The 13,262-nt window shown below is 34.1% G+C and overlaps 1 protein-coding gene across 5 annotated transcripts in view; it reads left to right on the top strand.

Annotated features, from left to right (window-relative positions):
- Nucleotides 1-11,914, top strand: part of LOC129926380 (platelet endothelial aggregation receptor 1-like) — a 39,977-nt gene extending 28,063 nt beyond the window's left edge. For 4 of the 5 annotated variants that reach the window (XM_056029928.1, XM_056029930.1, XM_056029927.1 and 1 more), the window contains 5 exons: nt 832-966; nt 1,817-1,954; nt 5,130-5,213; nt 9,691-9,858; nt 11,010-11,914. In XM_056029928.1, coding sequence (XP_055885903.1) covers nt 832-966; nt 1,817-1,954; nt 5,130-5,213; nt 9,691-9,858; nt 11,010-11,215 — 731 coding nt within the window. In that variant the 3' untranslated portion in view covers nt 11,216-11,914. Of the gene's footprint in view, nt 1-831; nt 967-1,816; nt 1,955-5,129; nt 5,214-6,701; nt 6,755-9,690; nt 9,859-11,009 lie in introns of those variants that run through there. The other variant, XM_056029931.1, reaches the window with a different exon arrangement.
- The last annotated feature ends 1,348 nt before the right edge of the window (nt 11,915-13,262 follow it).

The following is a 13,262-nucleotide window of genomic DNA, read 5'->3' as shown; positions in this document are numbered from 1 at the left end:
AGAATTCAAGTAGCGCGTCTAGAAGGAAGTCCCTATTCCCATAAGTCTTAGGTTTATTGCTCTGAATCTTTCGAAAACGTCATTCCTTAGTTTGGAGAGTATTTCTTATTTGGGAAAAGACGCTTGGTGTTGGCGTTCTGTCAATATTTTTTCCTTGTTAAAGAGTAAATACACTGATTCTCTTAATCAAGTTAGACTTGTTGGTATACTCTTCGTGTCTTAAGTCGGTGATAGGTATTGGGCAGTTTTTGGAGCCTTATAAGGGCCAGATTTTGGGCAGTTTTGAGCCTGGCCTTGGCTAGTGGAGAGCCACGTTAAGTTCACCTAGTTTGTTCTAGCTAGATGTTTTTAAGACATGCGGCCGTATCTAAGTGTATGTGATGTATGTTATTTCTTCATAGTAACGCTGTACATTTTGTAACATGATATTGGAACATAATATATCATCGTCTATCGATGCACGTTATGGCTCATTATAAAAGGTTCATCCAGACAGCGTGCGTTGTCCATTTATTCAAGTTAAAGCTATCTTATTTTAATATTTGCTTTGTGTCGCAGTCATTTACTGCTGATTAGCCTGCCTTGTTTGGGAACCTAATTTAAGCCATTCCCTAGTTAAACTTGTAAACCCCAAGTTGACATATTCTAGCCAAAATGAAGAGCAAAATAATGGTTCGTAAATAAACGCAATACATTTTTGAAGTTTACAAATATTATAGTAAGTCAGATAAATAAATGTTGCACTCTCTTCTTGATTACTGCTTTTGAGCTCTACAAGACCTTATTTATGAGCCTCCTAGACTCTTATAATATAAATTTCATGTATAACAGATTGTCAGCCAGGTTATTGGGATTTGGATTGTAAGAAGACATGTGACACAAGATGTCCTACCTCGTGCAGTGTTGTGGATGGCTCTTGTACTACACGTTGCCTTGGTTACACCGATGCTCCATTGTGTACAAAAGGTATAATTGAATAGTTATCACAGATATTAAAACTGTAATTTAGGTAGAGCTCATAAAATATACAGAGAGAGAGCAGTAGGTTACTTGATTTTTTCTCAGGCTTTTGAATGCTTGTAGATTTACCTCATTATTTGATGACAGAGATTTCTTTTAGGGGTAAGCTGTGCTCATGGACTTTGGCAATTGTAGTTTTGCTTTAGTTTTTTTTTTAAATTAGGGTTGCAGTTGAGCTTCAAAACTCTCCATAGAAACACTCATTTAATATGATGATTGTAGTTTTATTTAGTTTTTGTAACAATTTTGCTTGAATTTCCATACAATTAATTTCTAAATGGAGTCCAGCTACTTTTACATGGTTTGGGGTAGGGGGCAGGAGTTTGAGACTCAAACCTTATCCATTACAGCTACGCTGATTAAATCGGGTATAGGTAGCTTTGCTTTCTTTTTTTTTTTTTAAATTGGTTTGTGTGTGTGTGTGTGATAAACAAACATCTGGTGACTACTATCTGCTTTAGTTGTTTTCTCAGGTTGTTGATTTAATTCTATTAGTTTTTTTTTATTGTTCTGAGCGATTTGTAGTAAACAGATCAGACATCAGAGTATACAATATTTAAAAGTAGGGAAGGGGGACTGGTTAGTCTCATGACATTATATGTTAAAATCTAGCAGATCAAAAAAAGGTTACTGTTGTTAATTTGTCTAAAAAATGAAGTAATTTTTTCATTCACAAAGTCTTAAAATTTAGATCATTTTTTGTTAAACATAGCCATTTTTTCTCTTTAATTAAACATTTTTTAAAAAGTTCAATGTAAGAGAACATGGCGCTAATGTTATAATTGTCAATGAACAGAATGCCCTCCTAACAAATGGGGCGTGAACTGCCGTGAAAACTGCAGTGACAGGTGTGCCAATAGATTCTGTAACAACTTAGATGGATCTTGTACTTCTGGATGTAACGGATATTCTGATCCCCCGTATTGTACTCAAGGTAAACTTTTTATTTTTGTTTTTGTTAAGAACTACACTGAAACACGAAGGCGCAGTGGCTAAGCGGTAAAGCGCTTGGCTTCCAAACCAGAGATCCCGGTTCAAATCTTGGTGAAGACTGGGATTTTTTTTTCGGAATCTTTGGGCACCTCTGATTCTACCCTGCTTTAATGGGTATATGGGAAAAGTAAAGGCGGTTGGTCGTTGTGCTGGCCATATGAAACCCTCGTTAACCGTAGAGCACAGAAACAGATGGCATTTACATCATCCTATAGACCAGTAGGTCTGACAGGGGAACTTTACTTTTACACTGAAACACATACAAGCATATTCCAGAAAAAGAAAATTAGACCTTAAATGGGCTTTTGCAGAAACGTTTGCTAAAGACGTCAGCAATAAGAGCCATTGGTGGAAGTCCAATTAGATTGACGCCAGCAAAGGGAAATTAACTAATAGAATAGTTTTTTTTTATGTTTTTTTTCTACTATCATATCTACACGATATATATTCGCCAATTATCTAGCTTTTACAACCTACAATCGCATATTATACACACTTAAACTATTTTTTGACGTAATTATGGCCCATAACATAGCACCACTCACACAAACTGTACTATAGCAAACTATCCCTCGAAAGTAACACATAGGCCCTTTTATTTACTCTAACAATGCTTTAGATTTTAGAGGCTAAAGGTAGAATAATGTAGAACAAGATATGGTCGAAATGAGATAGTGATTTCGCACCAACTAATTGTTTCTATGACGTTTCAGGGAGTGATAATGAAGTCATGCATCAAAAATGTTATAGAGTACCTTAAAATGAAAGGAAGTATAATTGTGTACCATTACGCCATAGAACTTTGTATGTCATACCCTTGAACTTTGCATATCAGATCATAGAACTTTGTATGTCAGATCATAGAATTTGTATGTCAGAACATAGAACTCTGTATGTCAAATAATAGAACTTGTATGTTTGTATGTCGGATCATAGAACTTTGTCAGAGCATAGCATTTGTATGTCAGATCATAGAACTTTGTATGTCAAATAATAAAACTTATGTCAGATCATAGAATTCGGTATATCAGATTGTAGAACTTTGTATGTCAAATAATAAGACTTTATGTCAGATCATAGAATTCGGTATATCAGATCGACTTTATGTCAGTTCATAGAATTTGTATGTCGGATCATAGAACTTTGTCAGATCATAGCATTTGTATGTCAGATCATAGAACTTTGTATGTCAAATAATAAAACTTTATGTCAGATCATAGAATTCGGTATATCAGATCGTAGAACTTTATTTGTCAAATAACAAAACTTTATGTCAGATCATAGAATTCGGTATATCAGATCGTGGAACTTTGTATGTCAAATAATAAAACTTTATATCAGATCATAGAATTCGGTATATCAGATCGACTTTATGTCAGTTCATAGAATTTGTATGTCGGATCATAGAACTTTGTCAGATCATAGCATTTGTATGTCAGATCATAGAACTTTGTATGTCAAATAATAAAACTTTATGTCAGATCATAGAATTCGGTATATCAGATCGTAGAACTTTATTTGTCAAATAACAAAACTTTATGTCAGATCATAGAATTCGGTATATCTGATCGTAGAACTTTATTTGTCAAATAACAAAACTTTATGTCAGATCATAGAATTCGGTATATCAGATCGTGGAACTTTGTATGTCAAATAATAAAACTTTATATCAGATCATAGAATTCGTAGAACTTTGTATGTCAGATTTGATAAAACATATTTGGACAAAGTTGTGAAGAAAATCGTTGTGAAAAATTAACTGCTGCCGTTTCGATTGCTAAAAGGGCTTAGTTTTTCTACGTTCATGGCAAGTATTGAAAGGTTTGAATTGTTACCAATGAGTCAGTGATACCATGAGTTAGTGATACCATGAGTCAGCGAGCTGAGATTTAAGCTCATCTATATATTTAGCGGCTCGTCCAGGGTGGACTGGGGGCATGCATAAATAATAGTTCTTTCTTTGCCAGTTACTGCATCTGTTTAGGTGAGTTCAAGTTCCGTCCTCGCCCAGAATGTACTGCCGCGGCCGTTTAAGTGATGATTATTGGTACTTAAGCTGACAGGAAAAAACAACCGTTGACAAGGAGTAGTAATAGCCTTCAAACATTTAAATTCATCCAGTCACAGGATAAAAATAAATTGACAAAGTCGAACTGCTTCTCTAGATGTTATTGGTGAACTAGTCTCTGATATTTAGGGTTTTGAAATATCTTTACAACAAATTTAAATCAATTGACAAGTTTTAATATTTGTTCGACATCTTCGTCATTGTTCTTATAGTCGAGTCTAAGACTTAAATCTAGGCCGACGTTCTTATAGTCGAGTCTAAGACTTAAATCTAGGCCGACGTTCTTATAGTCGAGTCTAAGACTTAAATCTAGGCCGACGTTCTTATAGTCGAGTCTAAGACTTAAATCTAGGCCGACGTTCTTATAGTCGAGTCTATGTCTTAAATCTAGGTCGACGTTCTTATAGTCGAGTCTAAGACTTAAATCTAGGCCGACGTTCTTATAGTCGAGTCTAAGACTTAAATCTAGGCCGACGGAAACTCGCCTCCATCTACCTGTCAGAAAAAAATGATTTTGTCTGGAAAAGTTCCAAGCAAATGTACATTTTTACATTACTTTAAATGCTCCTTCTTTCCTAGTTCCATTAGAGAATGGAATGGGTTGCCTGAATCAGCCAGGAAAACCAACGACTTAGCAGAGTTTAAGTCATTAATTAACATGCATGACTAAAATTGACACATGAAATGCGTAGGACAGAATTATCTCCTTTTTTTGAAGTAACGTCTGTAATATATAAGATAAGAAGATATGGCTCGTATCCCAAGACTCTCGGGCTAGAAGCGAGGCGATGTTCGAACACACACAGAAATGTTTGTATAGTCTATTTACCGTAAGACAGAAATATGTTAAAAATCTGGTCTAAATGAATTCGAGATTACTTCCTACATTGCTTTTTAATATCATGCAGTTTATTTTCTCTATTGTAGAGTAAGTGAAACATGACAACTTTCCATCTAGCTTTCCCTTACAAAAAAAAAAGTAACTTTCGATCTGATTCGTCCCTTACCAAAATTCTTTATCTTAACGATTTTATTTGTTATCATTCAGCTTGTACTAATGGTCGCTATGGACTCAACTGTGCCAGTCCTTGTATCGAGACATGTCCAGATTGTGAGTCATGTATGGAAGAAGGTAAGTAACATTTAAAAGCAAAGAAACACTGAAGATACTGGGTAACTGTTTTCTTACTAAGAAAGAACCTATTTACAATATTACATTATTATTGTTAGTGACGTGCGATTATTACATAATGTAGTATTGCCACAGTATTTTACAGTGTTACATTATATAACTTAGTTACAGTATCCTATACTCTTAAGCGAAAACGACTCAAACGATTTTCTTTAAAATTTCAAGGTATGTGTATATAAATGAGAAAAAAAAAATCTCAACTCATTGGCCATAAGTGGAAAACTCTAGGTTGACAGCTATATCGGTTTGAAAATGTTTCATTAGCGAAAAATTAATTTTGGCTAGAATGTTTTATGAATGAAAATTTTCCATGACATCAAAGGGAAAAAACTTGACACCGCTTACGGTACTAGCCTAGAGCAATACATTAAAACATTTCTTTGCAAACATGAACAAGTTTTAATGAATCAATAGACCTAATTAAACATTTGCGCACCATTTTATTGTAATTTTATTTATTACTAGCCTGACATTACTCGTGTTTACTAATCTAGTGGATTGGATTTAGATGTATTTTAAACGTAGCTAATGATCCTTTCACGTTTTTTTTTCTCTTTCGCTACGAAAATAAAATTAGTTTTGCGAAATTGGGTTTACCCGAAGTCAATACATTAAAAACAAAAGGAGCGATAGATGAATAGGATATAAAGTACAATTAAAACGGGTTTACCCGATTTGTTAAATGATTGGGATTATAAGTAAGTCAGGACGTTCTGAATTCACAGATGAATGGAACGAATTTATGTAAAAATGCTTTTGAAACACAAATTTGAAGGTTAATTTTATTAAATATTGAAATCAATAGACTATATTTTGTATTTTCATGTGTCAAAGTAAAAAAATATATGTGCAAGGTGTAGTTCTTAAAATTAGATCCAGATCTAAATCCTTTCGATCTTTTCTCTTGTCAACATTGTAAACAAAGCCTAGATCCATATATTACTATAGCTTTAATAGAGTCGGTCAACTTTTTTTTTGAGGGTTTTAAGTTTGTTTTAGGGCTACAATACATACACTACGGTCTAAGTTAGTACCCAAGAAACATTTCTGCCAAGTTTTATCAAGATTGGTCAAGCAGTTTTTATTTATATTCCTAACATACATGCATACATACGCCTTACTTTCTACTTTATAGTATATATAGAACTATCATAATAGTAATATTCATAAATAATGAAATCAAATTTACCAATGTATGATAAGTAATTGTGTTTTAATTGCATTATAAATAGTAAACACTTTAATTGGCTTTGTTGCTGCTAATACAAATTATATATGTGTCAGACGCGAATAGCCCAATTTTTCAGTAAAAGAAATTATAAAAGTCTTTTCTCTATAGAAGAAGTTACGAAGGTTATATAATATAAAACCACAAATCTATATATACAATAAATATAGGTATTTGCTCTCTATTTACAATTTATTTAGGTGGGTGCTGTTTTACTATTACACACCAAGTATCATAGTTTAGAAAAACCCAGGTTCGTTTTTTTTTGTGTAACGCTATTTGCTAACAACGTATAGAGTCAGATTACAACTCTTTATTAGTATAATTAAATCTATATATTAAATTATGTATGAATGCATTGGTAAAATAGTAGATCTAGAGCTACATATTATAAATAAGATTAATAGATTGATGTTAATAAATTAAGTAAAATAGATCTATTATTCAAGAACTTTAGAATCTACACATTTTTTGGCATCTTGTACAGCACAGGAGACAAATTTACAAAAGCCGTCAAGTCGCAATAGGTTTTGCGTATACAGTTCACGCCATTCATGGTTCTGCGTATAATGAAGGCGTAGTCATATCACCACATGGGCACATATGATTCGTAAAACATTAAAACACTGCCCTCATCATTTATCTTCGGAATCACTGACATTGTCATTAAGTAGACTATATATCTAGATCTACTTTTCAGATCGAATCTAGTTTAGAAATCTAGATTCTATCTTGAGACTAGATTGTCACTAGTCTGGATCTAGCTATATTGGCCATGACCAGACGATTATCCACTTCCTAGAAAACGAGGTGTCATTCGATTCTATGCTTCCTAGATATGTGAAGTGGTCTACCACTTTAAGGGGACGTCCGTTTACGGTGATCTTTAGGGCTGAGTAGGTTTTATTGGGTCACTTTTGGAAAATGACTTCTGATTTCTCAAGGTTTATAGATAAACATCAAGAAGCGGGATCGTATGCGAATTCGTTGACCGCCATCTGGAGATCATGTTCATTGTAGGCTAGCATGGCGCAATAATGGCATAGAGAAGCTCTGTTATGACCATTTCTTTTAAAGATTGCCGTTCGAACGAAACCTGATGTCGATGCCTTCTTGCAATCGCTGCCTCATTTGATCCAGCATTACGCCAAAGAAGAAAGCGAATAGAGTAGGATCAAGTACACAGCTTGCTTCACGCCATTTTCTATTGGGAAATGATTGACATGTCACCATTATGCCTAATCTTGACTTTTTGTCCCACAAGAAACTACTTGAGAATGGATAGGAGCGTAGTTGGACATCTGAGCCTGGCCAAAATCCTCAATTAACTGTTGACCGTGTCGAAAGCTTTGGTGAGATCCACGAAGGCAGGGTATATATAGGTTTATATAGTGTACTAGACTTAAATCTAGTCTAAAATCAAGACTGTCTAAGACTCAAGATCAAGACTGCCTAGAGTACCAGTAAATTCTGATTATCTTAGATTCTGTTTCTACTATATTTATATCCAATATACATATTTTATAAGTAGATCTAGACTGATTCTATAGTTACAATTGGAATTCAACGTGAATATTTAAGATTACATAGATACAGATTATAACTAGATTTGATAGATACAGATTATAACTAGATTTGATAGATTTATGACTGTTATGACAAGACCTATGGCATGTGTAAGATTAATTTTTCAAAGCAACTATAATTAATGGACTTCATCTAAAACAAGTTGATTCATATATTCACATGCTATTTTTTATATTTATAAGCTTAGTATTATTTTGGACCAATGTCTCACAATGACTAATAAGAGAAATCAGGTATAAACATCTGGAGAAAACACGACCCTTTAACTCAAGAAAACATTAAGAAATTAAAACAGACACAAAATACCTTTTAAAAAATCATTAAAAGTTTTAAAATCACAATTTTTATTTTTACAATTATTTTTGTTTGTGAAATTGTGTTTCGTAAAATGACGGGTACGTGAAGTAAGCTAGTCCTAAAAAAATACACAGACTTGGGTAAAAGACTCATCAAATAAGGTACTGTAAATGCGTAGTTTTACGCGCTAGTTTCAGGTCTTTTATTTTTATAGCCTCTTTCGGGTTTTATCCCTACTACCCGTACTTTTGTGCAGAATATTTTTCTCTATCAGGCACACTTAAAATTATAACATAATAATGTCAGTTTGATTTAAAAAGAGAACTGAAAAATGCAAAGATATATAAGGAAAAAAGGCACTTCCTGCCAAATGTATTCTACTTTTTAATCAAAGAAACGAAACGCATTAATCCAACATTGCCCATTGCGTAGAGCCTTGTAGGTTGCTTTTACTTTGTTGATATTTTGCTGGTGAATTAGTACAATGTGTTTAATCTTCGTAAGTCTACTGTCCCGTACGAAAACAAAGGAAATGGTCTAAACACAGTTTCTCTACGCCTTACTTGCACACACTGAACATGATATCTAGCTCGCGGTCAACGAATTTGCGTAGTCGTCGTAACAGAGAGGCCCCAAAGAAACGATTCTTTAGACTACTAGCGCAATGTTTTTAAGTGACTTAATTACTTAGAGCATATTTTACCCAATAACATAGAGATTTTGCATCACTTGATGCTTCGTACTAAAGTCATGGATATACTAATTGCAATATTAAAAGTCTGAATGTAACCATTTTAGAAGTTACACTGCAAAGACTTTCTTTCCAAGCCAATAATAGGCCAATAGTCTTATAAAAAAATGTAATATAAAACTATACGACGTGAGCTGTGGTTTTTTCTACACTGTTGGAGGGCCTAAGAGACTTTCTATTCGCCATGTACAATTACATTTAGAACTACCAGAACACATAAGCAACTCTTTCAGTTGGTAGTCTTTATCTGATTGTTTATTTTCGTAATTACAACAATATTTCCAAAATGACGCCGGGTATATATCATTCCTTAAAAGATTATTCAACCGAGAGAGGCTCGGTCACCTGGTACTGGTTTATTATTAGGCGTACACTTTTGAACATTATTAAATAATGGGATTTTATGTTACATCGTTACATAATTTTGCAAATAAATACAGCGTATACTAGTTGTTACATAGTACGTCGTGGTACTTAGCTAATTTTGTTACATTAATACCTCGTTACATTAATTTTAATGCTTTATAACTGTATGTATTTTGGATAATTTCTAGATAACAAGCTCAAAGGAACATATTTTGGAATAGGTTTTGGAGTTTGTGCAGTTTGTATTCTTGTTATTCTAATATTTGGAGTCATTTACATCAAAGTAATACATAGACGTTACAACATCTGTAAACAATGTGTCATCTGGTGCACGGGTGACCATGACGGCGTGGAAGGTTGGTTAAAATGTATTGACATTTTACTACGTGTTATTTTTGACGTAAAAATGTTTTCTTGTACTCGCCAGCCTTACTACTTCTGCGAGACGCACACAATCTGTGCATTGAAAGTGCCCTCGCCCCGTTATAACGCTTCCCTAACATATTGTTGGCCCATGATTTCTTGTATGTTACGTTGGATTCCAACAGCCCTCTTATGTCACAAACACATACTTCTAGCTTTAGAAGTCTAGTATCATTTTTTCTAACTTGACCCCCGTCACCACCACTAAAACATAATTTTATGTACAGTCACTGACTTTTCTTCGGCTTCTTAATTCAATATTAAAGTATTTCATAAACTCTATGTAGCTTTTAGTCAAATCCCTTTTTTTGTTCATCACTCTGGCGTAGTAACGCTCTCACCCTAAATTCTGTTCCTTTTTTTTTTCAACAACCAACCTCAACATCTATTTATATATAATTCGCGTCTTCCCTCAACAGTTTAAACGAGTAGTAAGGAGTAAAGGAAAGATCACTCTGCGGATAGTCCACGAGAAAACAAAGGGGGGGGGGGGAGAACGCGTAGTCACAAAATAGTAGGGAAGGACAGTTGCAATATCCGGCCTAAGGTTGGCCCTGCAAAATAGTGGCGTATGCTACGCCGCCGGTCGACTTCTATAAAATAATAGAGTTATACCTACATTTAATTTTGTACACGCGAAACACGCATTCCTGCAATGTTGGCTTTATTTGACTAGAAAAAAAAATGTATACAGTATCTACAAAAGCAAGTTACGCACCAATTAGAAATGAACGTACAAGAGTTGAATAGAGTTGAATAGAGTTGAATAGTGCTCGAATAGTGCTCGAATAGTGCTTGAACAGTGCTTGAATAGTGCTTGAATAGTGCTTGAAATGAAAGAACGTTTCATCGTGTACTCTTTGCTATGTCGGCTTTAAAAGTATTAAATCGAAATTGCAAATAAGAAATTGATTCTGGTAGGCTAAATGTAACCACTGTGAACATCTCTTAGTTGTCCTAGATCCTAGATCCAAGTGATAACGGTTTAGTTTTTTGTTTTTAATTGTTCGTCCACGGCAAGTGGGTGAGTAAGTGTTGATACAATTAATAATTACAATAAAATATTAAAACAATTTCTTTTTAGTGAAACCAACAGACGCAGAGCCTATCAATGGATCAGCTAATGTGGACATTGGTTCATTAAGCACTGACAGGACAACAACAACAAACATCTCTACATCTGCTAGTGGTCGTAGTATCATCGATGGCTATGATGTACTACAGGGAGGAGTGAACTCTGATCCATATGACATGTATAGACCATGTCCTCCGATCCAACGAAGCACATAGGCCAAGCCTAGAAAATGTACCAGTTAAAAAATAAACAAAAATAAATTACAATTTGTTGCTATGCAACTCAGAGAATAAGAAGACTGACGTATTTTATGTAAGGAATGTTTACTTCAACACAACCATGTGCAGACACAACATCGTTCACTACATACGTATTCAGTACACATATTGTTCACTATACATACATTTGTTAATACATATAGATTGTTCACTACATATAGATTGTTCACTACATTCTAATGGCTCAATTTAAACACATAGCTCAATATACACACATTGTTCATTTCACACACATTATTTACTATATTAACATTGCTCACTACATATACATTGTTCACTATATTAAAATTTCTCACTATATTAACATTGCTCACTACATATACATTGTTCACTATATTTACATTGCTCACTACATATACATTGTTCACTATATATATATATATAGGCCTATATAATATTCCATTAACTTTCATTTTTCACTTTTTATACATGTTTGTACTACCAATGAATTATTTATTAATATGCTACGTAAAGCTTGGTAAGTAATACAATGTTAAAGATACATAAAGAAATCTGATTTTCTAATTTCCCTGTCATATGAAACTAATTTGTCTGTACTTTCAACATTGTCTGAAATAAACTTTCAGTAAAAAGTTTTTCCAGTTCGAATAGAATTTAAATAAATATTTTTTATGGCTGCAATTTTTTTTATATTTTGAATGTGTGCCTGGAACTGTTGTGATTTGGTTTATTTTATTGGTTCATTAGCATTTTCATCCTGGCAAAGTCAGGTGCTTAGACGACTAAATGTAATGTCATCCATCATGTCAAGCCATCCATCATGTCATGTCATCCATAAATGAAAAGAATGTCGTATTTGCGGAGTTAGTTTATATTTTAAATGCAAACTTTAAAAATAATATTCTTTAAAAAAAAATCAAATTAAAAGAACATGAGCTAATATTTCTCTATAATTTACACACTATTATGTTTCTTACTATCCAGGCTCTCTGCAAACTGGGCTCCGAATTAACGTAATTACAATCAATACTGTACAATTGGCAACGGCGTAACACTGTTTGTAGAAAAACTTCGCCGGTACTCTGTAACGCTGTATCAGACTTCACTGACTCTCCGCCTTTTCCTGGACTTGTACTCAATTCTCTGTTCCGGATCGACTTCACATGTTGCTGGTTCTTGACTCTGACCTTCCCGAACTGTCGTGTCCTGTCACTCGTCGCGGCTGGCCGTCGTAACTCGTCACGGTTGACCGCTCGTCAAGCGGCTAAAACACACACCGCGTTACCCCCCCTTTGTGTCACCACCAGGTTTATAACAATACTTTTAGTCCAATCCTTTTGGTAGCAGGAGAAAAAAAGTAAAAAGAAGATATTCCTTGACACTATGTACACAGTTTCTCATGATAAAATAAGTTCACTATAAATTTTTAGCAGTCGATATGCTTGTTACATTTACATCTATTTGTTCACGTTTAGATCTCACAAACGTTTTGCTATTTGTCAAAGAAATGACATTTAGACATCAATGTTTCTGAATTTTGACGCCGTCACTAGCATTCGAGTTTAAAATTGTCCTTTTTCTACAGGGCTGTGATTAATTAATGAATTATCCTATGCTCTAAAAACACTAGGATAGAAGGAGTATTTACCATCTTCCCTACTGCTACTACAGCATCGGTGGGTTAGGCTACACCTATATCTCCAAAGTTTTCAAATTGGTTTAAATGAAATATTATGTCTGTCTCCTGGGGCTGACATTTCATAGTATTTCATATGCTAGGACAAAAACGTACAAAAACTCCTTCTTTCCTAATTCTATTAGAGGATGGAATGGGTTGCCTGAATCAGCCAGGAAAACCAATGACTTGGCAAAGTATTAACAATAGATTGTTACTAGCTCCCTGGTCTCAACAAATCAAATGACCAACTGAAAACTTTTACACACAAAAAAATAGTGCTCTCTTTCAAATAGGTCAAATACTTAAAAGGAAAAACATTTTGATAATAAGGATAATGAAACACAA

This window comes from Biomphalaria glabrata, chromosome 5, assembly GCF_947242115.1.
Source record: "Biomphalaria glabrata chromosome 5, xgBioGlab47.1, whole genome shotgun sequence".
NCBI classification, from domain to species: Eukaryota; Metazoa; Mollusca; class Gastropoda; family Planorbidae; genus Biomphalaria; species Biomphalaria glabrata.
The sequence above is the reverse complement of the archived record's forward strand: the minus strand, read 5'-3'. Positions and strand labels throughout refer to the sequence as shown.